The 13,909-nt window shown below is 38.6% G+C and overlaps 1 protein-coding gene across 3 annotated transcripts; it reads right to left on the reverse strand.

Moving 5' to 3' along the window:
- Positions 1–1,697: 1,697 nt before the first annotated feature.
- On the reverse strand, positions 1,698–9,732 carry Acrv1 (acrosomal vesicle protein 1). Of its 3 annotated transcripts, XM_047519185.1 has the most exons (5): positions 9,681–9,732; positions 7,816–7,884; positions 7,357–7,626; positions 5,561–5,677; positions 1,698–1,822 (listed from the first exon to the last, which is right to left on the reverse strand). In XM_047519185.1, the coding sequence occupies exons 1-5, from the start codon at positions 9,730–9,732 to the stop codon at positions 1,698–1,700; spliced, it is 633 nt and encodes a 210-aa protein (XP_047375141.1). The 3 variants fall into 3 exon arrangements, with proteins under 3 accessions (XP_047375141.1, XP_047375140.1, XP_047375139.1); XM_047519184.1 differs by having other exon boundaries at positions 7,402–7,884; XM_047519183.1 differs by having other exon boundaries at positions 7,357–7,884.
- Positions 9,733–13,909: the final 4,177 nt, after the last annotated feature.

Below are 13,909 nucleotides of genomic sequence, written 5' to 3' on the forward strand. Positions count from 1 at the left end.
GTGACTTTTCAGTTTTTTTTTTTTGTCCAATGTGTATAATTGTTATCTGTGGAGGGTTAGGTCACCATAAATGAAAGGCAGAGCTCCCCTATCCTTAAATTTTAACAACACATTTGAACTTATATTTTTCCTTTAACACTTATAGTTAGTAGATATTTATTCCCTCCCCTCAAAAAAGGCTATAGTCTCAACACTGTTGACAGGCTTTCGCTTCTCTTCTTGTCCCCATGTAAATCATATCTCAAGTTGAGAATTCGTTTGGGTTTTTAATTTCAGGTTTTTGGCCTTTCTTCTTGAGTCCCATTTCATCTATAGGTAGGAGTATGTGTTTAAGATAACTTTCATTCAGAAATGTGAAGTTTTGTTTTCTTCCAGCCTACAGTTACCACCAATGAAAAACATGTTACCATATTTTTTGAAGGAAAGGACTATAATGTGTAATTTTATATATATATATATATATGTATATATATATATGTGAACTTTAAATTTTATATACAGTAAAATTGACTGTTTCTTGGTGTACTGTTCTGAGAGTTCTTAGGCAGGAGACCAAAAGCCCTAGTCATTAAAAGGAAAAAAAAAAAAAAGATAAATTGGACTTTATCATAAAGTTGAAGGCTTTTGCTTTGTAAAATACATTAAGACCATTCCAACTATCTCAGGAGCCTTTAAACTGAGGTATGTGGAAACAGTGACTGAAAGGGGATGAGTTTATGTAGGAGGAGAGGATTGATTGTGGTCTTGAGCCATTCTTGGCTAATATTCTGAGGAAACAACTCAGATTGAGGTCATGCAGATTTGGTTTTGGAATCCAGCCCTGGCCCTCTCTAGTTCTGTGACCTTGTTCAATTTGGAACAATATGGATATAAATAAATAAAACATATCTATATCATATTTCCTTATTCATAAAATAAGATTATGCTATTTTTCCTGTCTACCCTTCTGTGCTCTTTCCTGAGGATTGGATGAGACCATGTATGTGAAAACACCTTGAAATGAGGGACTGTTTAGTATTCCACCTGCCCCTCTATACTGAGTAGATGATCTAGTAATATTGTGTTGAGAGACTGATTTAAGCGTTATGAACTGCTGCATATTTATACAGCAAACAGAAAGGAATATTTTATTCTTAAAAGTGGACTGTTGAAAACTCAAAATTCTCAAGAGCCAAAAAAAAGTTGAGTTCTATGTACTACAAGTAGAATGGGGGGATAAGGGCAGGAAAGATGAGGGGGTCACAGAGAAAAGTGCCTACAGTATTCTTTAAGTCCCATAAAAGATGAATAATTTGCATTCTTCCTTCTCGTCTCTGCCCTGTGAGACCCCTTCACTTTCATATGTATGGAATGGTTAAAAAATCATCTACATTAGTGGGAGTAGAAGGAAGTTCAGACTGACCCTGCAACTGAACTGATGGGAAAAGAAGTCTGCTGGATCCCATGTTCTCTACCATGAGGGATTTATTGAAAAAAGAAAATTTGGAATATTGAGAGAGTAAGGGAGAAGACAGAGGATAGAGAAGAATGGGTAATGGTATGAATAGGAAAGATATTTGAGCATCCTGTCTGATGCTCAGGCAGAGGCAGATGTGATAAGTTGTTGATGCTATAGCAATATAATATAAATTGAGCCAAGTGGGGTGGTGAAGGCTTTTTGCTGACTGAGTCAGAGCAAAAAGCAGGGGCACAGGCTTCTAGATCTTGTTGCAGAAAGATTGATTCCGACAGCATATAATTTGCATCCTCGTTCCATGGGAGAAGAGGTTCATAGATGGGCACATGTTCTCACACCCCTGAACCATGAATTGGAGGTTTCCACCTGAAAGGAGTAAAGACAGACTAGAGTTAGCAGAAACCTTCCTTTATTCATACCTTTATTCGTGGTCCCCAATGTTCCCATGCAGGATATGGAGGTTGTGGCCAAGTTCTCAAATTCTGCAGCCTTTTCTCAGAACTTGACCCCTCTGCATGTACATAGTGCTATTGACTTCTCTCTTGTTTTGAACCGCATGATTTCATTTGTTTTTGCAATAAAAAATGTTGAATACAGAGACACCAAGAGTTGAAAAGTGGTTACCAGGAGCAGGGAGTGGGAGTGTTGGAACTTGAGGTAGAAAAGGGGAGATTATAGATCAAAGTGTGAAAAGTTGCAGTTATGTTAATGAATGAGTCTAGAGAGCTAATATACAATATGATGACTGTAGTTAATAATATTTTAATATGTACTAGAAATTTGCTAAGGCTATATAGTTCAGGCGCTGTTAGAGCAACACAAAAAGTAACTAAGTAAGGAGATGAGTTACTTTTTTTTAAAAGTATCTTTTTATAACAGTTTTATTGAGGTATATAACTCATGTACCATAGTCATCCTTCTATTTTTTTATTTTTATTTTTATTTATTTATTTATTTATTGTGGTGCTGGGGATAGAACCCAGGGCCTTGTACATATGAGGCATGCATTCTAAAAGCATCCTTTTAAAGTGTATAATGTAGTGTTTTTTAGTATATTCTCAAGAGTTCAAACATCATCACTAATTTAAGAATATTTTTAGACATTCCATTCCCATTAGCAGACACTTCCTGCTTTTCCCTCATTCCTGCCCCTTGGCAACCATGACTTCACTTTCTGTCTCTATGTATTTGCTTATTCTGGACACTTCAATGCATATGGAATCATGCAATATATGACCTTACATGCTTTCTGACTTTTTTCACTTAGCATAGATTTTTCAAGGTTCTTCCATGTCCTAACATGTATCAGTCCTTCATTTCTTTTTATGATATACAACATGACTCTACTGACACCTTGGTTTTGAACTTCTAGTCTCCAGAACTGTTAAGAAAATAAATATCTGTTTTTTAAGACACTAAGGTTGTGGTAATTTGGTAAATCTGCTTTTCTTTGGTTGATTGTTCTTCTGGTTGTTGACTACAATCTCTTGACACTCTTTTCGGACAAGGTCTTCCTTACAGCTGTGTCTGACTCCTCTAGATCTATTCACTTTGCTCTCCCAAGTCCAATTCTCATTCCCAATTTAGGATTATCTCCATAGAGATATGCTAAGGACATTTAAAATTTACTCTGCCCAAAATAAAATTCATTACCTTCCTTCCCACACATACTTACTTCCTGAACTTTCCCTTATATGTTTTCTGTTCCATACACCTCAAAACCTCTGTCATCTCTGATTCCTCCTTTGCCCTTTCTATCCAATTGGTTCTGAAGGTCTGTCACTTCTGCTTTGTAGTATATGTTGTTCTTTTCACTTTATTTCTATTCATCAAACATTTAAGGAAATTATCAAGAATTGTTGGTGAGGATATAGGGAAAAAAGTACACTTATACATTGCTGGTGGGAATGCAAAATGCTGCAACCATTATGGAAAGCAGTATGGAGATTCCTCAGAAAACTTGGACTGGAACCACCATTTGACCCAAGTATACCATTCCTCAATTTATACCCAAAGGACTTAAAATCAGCATACCACAGTGACACATCAATGTTTATAGCAGCTCAATTCACAATAACTAAGCTATGGAATCAACCTAGATGCCCTTCAACAGATGAATGGATTAAAAAATGTGTATATACACAGTGGAATATTCCTCAGCTTTAAAGAAAAATGAAATTGTGGCATTTGTTGGTAAATGGATGGAGTTAGAGAATATCATGCTAAGTGAAATAAGCCAAACCCAAAAAAAACCAAAGGCTGAATGTTTTCTCTGATATGAGGATGTTAATTCACAATAAGGGGGTGGGGAATAGGGAAGAATAGTGTTACCTTATATTAGGTAGAGGGGAGTGAAGGGGGGGGAAGTGGTATGGGGGTAGGAATGATAGTAAAGTGAAACAGACATTATTACCCCATGTACATGTATGACTGCATGACTGATGTGATCCTACAATACATATAATCAGAAAAATGAGAGATTACACTCCATTTATATATGATCTACCAAAATGTATAAATGCATTCTACTGTCATGTACAAAAAATTAGAACAAATAAAAAATTAACTAAAGAAAGTAAAAAAACATTTAAGGGACCCTTATTATGTATAAGGACCTATGCTAGACACCGGAGAATACTAAGATTAATTACAGCAAGGTCTTTGATGTCAAGAGCTAAGAGAAAGCTATTTTACCTTTCTAAATTTTGGTTCCTTTTCTGTTAACAGAAAAAATCCTATTTCATGAGAATTAAATGAAAGAGCATATTTTAAAGTGTATCTCACAGAGTTTGATATGTGGTGGGGGGAATAAATAAAGGGAAACAATATTAACCTTATCAAGCCATTCCTCACTCAAAATTTCTAAATTCAGAAACTGACATCAGAGGTCTTGGATGATTTGGCTCCAGCCAACCAAACTTTCCAAATTTATTTTCTTCTTCTCTCTTATTTGCCATCCCCAAAGACTCTCTGCTATTAGTCCTATTTACATCCTGCAGTAGTCTGACTTTTCCTTCCATCATTTCCTGTCTCTGGCATATCCTTCAGCAGTTATTGTCATATGACTAAATCAGCAGAGGTCTCTTCAGTCCTGCCTACAGGTTGGAATCACCAAGGAGCTTTAAAAAATATTGATGAATGAATTATATCACCAGAGATTATGATTTAATCAATACAGCCTGAGCATTAGAATTTTTAAAAGCTGCTCAGGTGATTCTAATATGTAACAAATACTCAGAACTACTGGCTCATATCTTACATATCCCCCCACAGCTTTTTCTGAAAACTACTTCCTCCCTAACTTGTCTGCACCTCTAATCTCTTTCCCCTGTGAGCAACCCAGTGCTTTGTCTGCCTTAAGACATTTACCAATTTTTTCCTTTGTAATATTCTTTTCTGTTTCTTTCATTAGACCATAGTCTATTTATTCATAGTCTGTATTTGATTCATTTTTCTGTAATGACCCATGGTATGTTTCATTAATGTTTCTCAGGTGGTGATGGATGAATGCACACATTGTAGAAATGTGGGCAAAATGGTATTTCTAATGAGAGACCAAACAAATCACAGAGTAAGGAAATAATCATTCATGGGATGGAAGTATCCAAGATCCCTGAGTTTGGGAATGAGTGGTGAGCATAAGGGTAGAGAGATGGGGGATATACTTAGTTTTGGCAACCTGTGAACATAAATTTGTAGACAAATGTTTATTAAGTTTATTCACATAGTATTTTCTAAATACCTTCCATGTGTTGGACATTGTGCTAGGTCCAAGGAATATAAGTCATGAACAAAACAGACAGAGTCTGAGTTTGCAATCCCTGTCTCAGTGGTCCAAGGGTCAACACTCAACATTTCCTTAATAGAAAGAGATAGCCAATCTCCCTGCCTCCCTTTAAGAACTCTAAGACCTAGTGGAAGGGTCTCTACCTCTCCATCAGTACTTGGGATTCTACTCTTAATTCCTTTAAAGCATGAATTTCTTCTGAATCTCCCAAGTTCCTGATCCCTCTCCTAGACCACTGCCCTTCCAACTGCCCCCTATTAGTATTTAAGTTGGTTTATGTGTTTTCTGGCAGACTCCCTCTAGAGGTCCCTACATACCTTCATATATCTTCTTTAGCATGCATTGCTGAGAATTCTGAGTGGTGCAGACTCCCTCACCACGAAGGCATTTTCCTTGCTCAGTCATATAGGCGCATGTGTAGCAACTTAACGTACCTGAAATTTTAAGATAAGCTTGATGAAATTCCCAGATGCATCAGGTGTGTAAGAGTCACACATCTGGTGAGTGATAAGTAACCTGGATACAAAATTCATTTATTAGTTCTTGTTGGGATCTGAAGGCCCTGTGTTTGATAGAACATATTTTCTGTTCTAGAGGAAATTCCTTCATTTGTATTACTTCCTCTATGAACTTCATTGCTGATGAATCCCAAATTTATCTAACACTAACTTTTACTCTAGTCCAATCTTCATTGGCTTCCTGGACATTTTTAATTAGATGCCTTTCTGTCATGTCTTATCTGATAAGAGTGTGCTTGTCTTTTCTACTCCTTATCATACTCTCACAAAGCACAAACACTTGGATTCAAATTTGACTCATTAATAAGCTATTTTAGAGTAATGATACAAACCCTGTAAAGAGTGCATTATCCTCCATTTTTCAAATTGACCCTGTTTTTCTTTTTTAAATTTATTTTAAAATATTTTTTAAGTTGTAGATGGACATGATACCTTTATTTATTTATTTTTATATGGTGCTGAGGATCAAACCCAGTGCCTCACATGTGCTAGGCAAACCCTGTACCACTGAGCTACAAACCCCAGCCCCTCATATTGACCTTGTTAAAGGTCACTGAAATTTTTCCATGTTCTCTTTCACTATCTCTACCGCTAATCTCCTAGTTCAGGAAGCATAAAGTGGAAAAAGCCCCCCCCCCAAAAAAAAAAAAAAGTGTGCTTTAAACAAAACTAGGGCGTGTGTGTGTGTGTGTTTGCAGTACTGGGGATTGAACACCCTCCACCACTGAACTAATTATCACCAGCCCTTTTTATTTTATTTTGAGATAGTATCTCCCTAAGTTGTCCCAGCTAGCCTGAAACTTGGGATTCTCCTGAGTCGTAGATAGACCTAAATTTGAATCCAACCATTGCCCCTTTCTAGCCATGTAACTGACGTCTGACATATTATTTTTGCCTTGCTTCTCCCATCTGAAAGTTTAAAATAATAATACTTATGCAATGGTGTGGAATGCGAAGTATTTATGTCTGTTAGTAACTTGAGGAATCAAACTTTGGGTCTTATTTTCCTTCCTTGCTCAGCCCCTTTTAAGTAGTCACAGAATTGCAGTCTGGAACTAATTTTTGTCTCTAACAGACAAAAGTGAATGCTTGTGTCATATTCTGTTAGTTTCAGAACTTTGCATTTCCATGAACTGCTTCTAGGGGAGCGATCGAGCATTCATATTTAGAATATCTATGGAGAGTGGAATTGTAGGGGCATCTGGCATTTTGTATTTGTGTAATTGTTCTTAAAAGAGGGTCTTTCAAATTGTTTGGCTTTCAGTGTCCCATAAAACCTTGAACAGCCTTTTGGTATTATTATGCAGAGACCTAGAAAACCTCTGGGAGAGCTGTTTGTGAATTGTTAATGGTTGTTTCTTTTATACTCCTTCCCTAAAATTGGGTTTTCCTGATGTGTTCCCCACTTCCCACCTGAAGTCACTTTGGCTTACCCGAAGGTGTGCTTGCAAATGATGTACTTGAGAGCTGTTCAACTGCAGACTGGTCAATTGAAGACTTTTCAACTGAAGATGCTTCACCTGAAGACGATTCACCTGAAACTGCTTCACCCGAAGACGATTCACCTGAAGCTACTTCACTTGAAGTGCGCTCACCTGAAGACTGTTCACTGGAAATACGTTCACTTGAAGCCTGTTCACCTGAACTATGTTCACCTGAAGGCTGTTCTCCTGCAGATTGTTCTCCTGCAGATTGTTCTCCTGCAGGTTGTTCTCCTGAAGGCTGTTCGCTTGAAGCGTGTTCACCTGAAGGCTGTTCACTTGAAGCATGTTCACCTGAAGGCTGTTCACTTGAAGCATGTTCACCTGAAGGCTGTTCACCTGAAGCATGTTCACCTGATGACTTTTCACCTGAAGGCTGTTCACCTGAAGCATGCTCACTTACATGTTCACTTGAATGCTCACCCTCAGCATGTTCACCAGAAGTGTGCTCACTCTCAGAATGTTCGCTTGAACTATGCTCGCTGGAACCATGCTCACTTAAAACATTCTCACTTGAAGAAGTCTCATATAAAGCCTCAACATCTGAAGGGTTTGCAAGTGAAAAGTATTCACTTGAAAGTTGCTGAACTGGAGCTTGATGATCCATTGAGCCCAGAGGCTCATCAGACTGATCTAATGCTCCTGGGATGGAGAAAAAACAGAAGAGAAAGGTGAAGGTGAGAGTGAGGTAGAGGTTACTTTTCCATGGAGTGAGACAAATGGAGACTCCTAAGTTTCCTGTGGGTCTAAATCAGGTACTTGAAGATAGTGCAGATGTTGGGGGAAAGTCAACTAACTACCCCAAGAGACCGGGGAAGATGAAGGAGTTTAATGAAAACACAGAGGCCACCTCTGGGATTAAAGGAAAGAATTTTAAGGTATATTAAGAACTCCGCAGGGGGATTCACTCATCCACACATCAAAAGCACCTGAAGGGAAATGAAAGTACCTCCCTGACAAAACCAGCATCTGAAAATCAATGTTCTGTCACTCATGTCATCTGAAGTCCACCCCAACTCTCCTTTCAATTCCTGTATGGATGAAAGAAGAATGGAGATGCAATAGGGAGGGAAAAGGCAAATAGTTTTCAGTAGCTGATAATTCCAGCCTAAATTAAGGGTGGACAATTTAAACATTTGGACAAGGTAAACTTTTCAGGTATTCACCTAGTCAGGTATTCACTAAGATAAATTGCGAAGTGTCTTGTCCATTGCCAGTACTCAGTTTTCTCTTTTTTGCATACTGGGAGTCACAAAACTCTTAGATGCTCATTGTCTTCTGACTAAATCTCTTCTAATTTTGACCTGTCTCATTAATAACTGCCAGACAAAATATTTCTTAACTACAACTTTCAGCTTATTTGATTGGAAGCATCAAACAGACCATTTGATTATTACTCTTTGATTAGATCGAGCAGCCTAGAGGAGGGCAAGTAGACTACAACAGCTGGGCTATTAATTCTGCCTAAAAGCTGAGTACAGGATCTTTAGGCTGAGGTTATTTTAAGGCCTAGGGTTGTCTCACTCTGTGAGAATCCTGCAAGATCTATATATTTAAAAAACAAAGGTAAGATTTGATTTATCTGATAAGGCTTTTGGTAGGTTTTTATTTGAAAAATTTGTTACCTAAGTATCTGCCCAACTGATTCTTTAATACTTAATAAAATGTTTAAGTGAGATATGCTTCTGGTATAGAAAACAGGTTTGGAAAAGTACACTAATTTTTTAATCATTCTTAGAGTTTATAGTTTATTAGTTCACTACATGACTAACAGATAACCACCATCAAGTGGCTGTGTATCTTTGTTTCTGAGTCAACTTTTTGAAAGTCTAACAAGGCAAAAAAACAAAATCTCTGAAAGCCAGTATTGGAGAAGACATTGTCATTTCACCAATATGAGCTCAGAGCTCATAGCCCTCTTCTCTTGTAGGAGGCAGCCTTCCATAAATGGGGAATTCTGAAAGAGGAAATACAGAAACTGGATTGATGAACATAGCCATGAAGGAGAGACTTGTAAGGTCTCTGACCAAAGCCCTGAGTGTTTTGAGATGGCTTTCTGGGCACATCACCCCCTATCTCTTTGTAACTTTCCTTGGCACATTAAGTATACAAGTATCCTTTACACTCGATTGATGGGAACAGACCTTCACTGAACTTCTGCTGAACTCAAGTCCTGTCCTCCTGTCTCACAGAACATCAGGTACAAATGTTGAATGGCTAAAAGAAAAATACAAACAGGAACATGCCAGGCCAATAGGGCCCTCTGACTGTAAAGCCATAACTAAGGAGAAATCAGCTGGTTCAGGAGCTCTCAGAGCTAGTCTTGTTTAGTTACTCTTAATTCTGATTTGGGTAACTAAGAGACTGGTCTTCCTTCTTCAAGAGCAGAAATGCCTTAAAGGAGGCCCCTTACATACCAGAGAACAAAGAAGACTCACCTCTGACAGATCCAAGCAGATGAAAACTCATTAGTAAGATTAACTCGTTCATCTGGATTTAGAAAAAGAGGGCCTCTAGTGTGGGGCACCTAAGAGCTGCAAAGAAACTGTGAGCAGGAGCTCCCAATACTGAATCAGAGCCTCTGGGAATTCTAGAACCTCAGGAACGACCCATGATTCCTCATAATGGGTTGGTTGTGCTCAGAGGTCCTGGTGTGGCCTGCTCAGGCAGGTTGACCCTTAATAACCCATGACAATTTCCACTAGTGAAGCCTAGTGAGTATTTTCTATATGTAGGATACAGTGTTGGGGCTATCTGCCCTATCTTAAAAGAGAAAAAGTATTACCAAAAATACATATATTCTTTGTAATAAAAATTTTAAAACTGTCTCTTTTAAGTGTTCTGGACAGTCAAGTGTGTTGGGCTGCTTATTTTCTGTTTGGTTCTATAAATCAACCTTTCTTGTCTGATCTGAACCCTGGAAGGCTCATCTCTGTTGATTTCATTACTTGAGTACTGGTTGGGATTTTCTTCAGACTGAGTTCAACCAATGGAAGATTGGAGGGGAGAAAGGGAAGAACAAAGAGAAAGAGAGGACTGTTTATACTTTTTCTGTTCTTTTTTGACACAGTGGTGTATTCAACCAGCCTGTAGTAACATATTTTTCTTTTACTTAACCCTTCTGCCTAGGAATAATAAAGATTTACATTGGATGCTGGGACTGGAGTGTGGCTGGGTGGTAGAGCGCTTGCCTGGCATGTGTGAGGCACTGGGTTTGATACTCAGCACCATACATAATTAAATAAAATAAAAAGATTCATTGACAACTTAAAAAATATTTAAATAAAAACCTGGATGCTCCAGTTTTGTTTGTTTGTTTTTTGTTTTTTAAATTTCCTTATCTCCACTCACTAGTGTGAATAGTCTTTTCATACAGACCTATTTCAGTCATGATTTTGGCAGGAAGCAGATTGAAAACTCAAATGGGTAACTAAGGAGAATTTACACAGAAAGGGGCAGAGTAAAGGGACCAGCAAGGGATAGTTGAAAGCTGAAGGTTGATCTGTAACTTCTATCAAGGAGGTGGCCAAGCTGAGAATACGGACGCAGTGAGGTGTACACCTGGTAGAAAGCTGGAATTCTGGAGTGGGCCGAGTTGGGGGAGTGTGTGGCAGAACTCCTCTAACTCCCATCCCCTGCTTTTCTTCCAGCTCTCTTGGACTACTATGTTACATGTGCCATTGAATCCTGGTTCTAGAATAGATGTATTTATCACCATTGTGATTATTTAATATTTGTCTTTCCCGCCGGACTCTAAACGCCTTGAAAGCAAGGACCCTGTCTCAATCACTGTTGTAGTCCCAGTACCTGGCAGCATGCTTGTCATATCATAGTAACTTCATAACTATTGTTTTTCCTGAATGAAGGGGTGAGTGAGTTGCCTTTCTGTACCTCATGGAGAAGAATCTACAGAGAGTGCTTAGAGTGTGTTGGTTTAAGGCCCTGCTGAAAAAAGAAGGATCAAGCTGGGGGTCAATCCATTATCAATTAAAGCACACTAAATGAGACCTGATATGTGTTATCATCTGTTGCTGCTGTGAATTCATGTGGCAATGAGCTGAGGATAGTTGAGCTAAAAGGTCATTTAGACTCAGTTTGTCCCATTTGACTTGAGTTGGAGGACAAGTATTAGAGAAAACACTTTGTCATTTCACCAGTATAGGATTTCTGAGCCTCAGATTGGGCTTCTTTGGAGGAGAGAAAGGCATGAAAGAGCTTATCAATAGTTCCTTTCCTCCATGGAGAATGAGTTTGGAGAAATAGATACTTTGTAGAGTATGTAGAAATGAAAGGGGTCTGGGGCAACAGGGGAGGGACATACTGTTGATACTTTAAAACCAAAACTATGGTCATCTAACCACAGCCTACATGGAAGAAGGCACCTTGTGATCAAGAATTCACTTTGGAACTTGAAGAGTTCTGGACTGAGACATCTAGAGACATTCCTGCCTCCTTCCACTGCTAGTCTCTTCCATCCTCTATGAGTTGATGCTCCAGTTTCTCAAGCCCTTAAAGGAATCAAAGAAATCTCCAGCTCTTGTCATTTGTGCAGCTTGGTTGAAAAGGATGAACTGAGCTAAAATGAGTCCTCTCGCAGAAATTTAGAGCTCTGCAATGGAGAGCTGAGTTGAAAGGTCATCCAAGACCACTATGTGAGCCCAAAAGGGCCAAAGGAGAGGAGACGAGTCAAGAGATCCAGGAGACAATAGCAGAAAAGAACACAGAGAAGAGAGATAAACCATTTCTCATTCAGTTTACCTTAAATAATGTGAATCTACATACACAGATATGTACGAATACACTGCACGTAGGCTGAACTTACTGGAAACCTGAATGCAGTCTGTGATCTGAAAGGTGATTCTGGATACATAGCAGTTCTGGTAATATAGTTATCTTGTAGGCCTTAGTTTCGTTTATTCTTCCTCCCTACCTGTGTTCCTGCTGTTCTTGTTCTGACCTCACTTTTCTCTGTCCTCTCTGTTTTGTAATTTCTGCTTAAATCATAACTTCTGTTTATTCCTGGCTTATGTTTACCCATGACTTATGACATGTGCCTTTCTCTATCTTTCAACTTCTGGTCCTAACAGGCACAGTGAATTTTCCTCACATTCAGAGTTTTCAAGAGATAGAAGCTGAATTGTTTAACCTCTTACTATTGTCCCCTTGGCACAAACTTTGAATGCCAAGCTGTATCACATACCTTTTACAAAATCCATGGTGTCCAGAGGTGAGAGGCTGTGAGATACCTAGTGTGGCCATCCATGTTCTGAAATATAGCGAAGGGGCCATTGTAGCCATTCTGAGGTGCTCACATTGTGGGGAGGGGGCAATAAAACTGGGAAGTATGCCACTTCATTCATACTGTGCCGTGGCCAAGATGTAGACATCAAGATCTTCATAATATGTCCCTACATTTTCTTCCTTAATCTTATCTTTTTGCTCTTTCCTTTTCTTTCCCCTGTCTTTGTCCCAGGTTCCATCCCAAGCCACATCCATACACAATTTATAGTTATTCTTTCAATAACTATAACACAATATGCAGTGCTATCTATATTTGCATTTCCCCCTTTTTCCTGAAAAGTTATTTCTCCATCTCATCATCCTAATAAGAATTATTTCCTCACAATCCCTGGGAACTCTTATTCATGTCAGTCATTACCTATGGATTGAAGACTTCCCAACTCTACCAATCTGGCCCACAGAGTTCTTTTTCCTTAGTTCAGACCCACACATCTGAACATCCTACAATGTCTGAAACTTAACATCTGTAATGCTGTATTAATCATTTATACTCCAATTTTGTTTCTAGGACTTTGAGCTCAATAACTGACACTGTCACAAACTCACATACTCAAGCTGGAATTCTGAGTGCCTTCTTATTATTCCCCTCATTTCCCACATTATTTGTTTTATCCCTAGCTCCTCCATTTATCTCTTTTTCCTGAACTGTTGAAAGAAAGTTTCCTTCCTTGTCTGTTGCGTTCATTGAACTTTCATTTTTTTCTGGTGCCAAAACTGACTTCTGAAACTTATATACACTCTAGAGTTTTGGACTCACAGAGGATGTTGGACTCCTTGATTTTCTGAAGGGGATCTGAAACTTCTTTCTCCCACCAGTTGATTGACCTGGTATTACATGAGACCAAAGATCCCAGTTGTCTTGAAGATATATTTATCAGGATGAATATAGTCTCAGCCTTGGAAAGGGAAGGACAGAATGGATGAACATCATGATATTAGAACTGTGAAGCTACATTTATTTATTATTCATATTTTTGTGGTGCTGAGGATTGAACGCAGGGCTTTGAGCATGCCAAGCAAGTGCTCTACCACTGAGCTACAATCCCAACCCTACATTTACTTTTTATTGAAACGAGAATATATCTGTAAGCCTGAAATTAAATTATGTGACACATGGGATAGAACAGAGGTAACTGATTTAGCAGAGCAGAATGTAAAAGCTTATGTATCTACAGAGGGGAATAGTGGCAAGTCAAGCCGATGCCACTAACCAGTGTGGGTTGCTGCAAACAAAAAGATTGCTTAAGTTTACACAGAGGAAAGTAAGACTCTCAGCTCCCCACTTCTCTTCCAAGTTCAGACCCAGATATCTAATTTCTATCAATCCCTATTTCACAGTCTAGGAAACTACTTCACCCCCACTCCC

The sequence above is a fragment of the Sciurus carolinensis genome, chromosome 11 (assembly GCF_902686445.1).
Source record: "Sciurus carolinensis chromosome 11, mSciCar1.2, whole genome shotgun sequence".
Lineage (NCBI taxonomy): Eukaryota > Metazoa > Chordata > Mammalia > Rodentia > Sciuridae > Sciurus > Sciurus carolinensis.

Coding starts and splice junctions, on each gene's coding strand:
- Acrv1 (XM_047519183.1), bottom strand. CDS start 9,732: ATGAACGAGTTAATCTTACTAATGAGTTTTCATCTGCTTGGATCTGTC. Junction 7,885..9,680: donor TCTGCTTGGATCTGTCAGAG/GTGAGTCTTCTT, acceptor TCTCCATCCCAG/GAGCATTAGATCAGTCTGAT. Junction 1,823..5,560: donor GCTAAAGAAGATATATGAAG/GTATGTAGGGAC, acceptor TACTCCTTTCAG/GTGGAAACCTCCAATTCATG.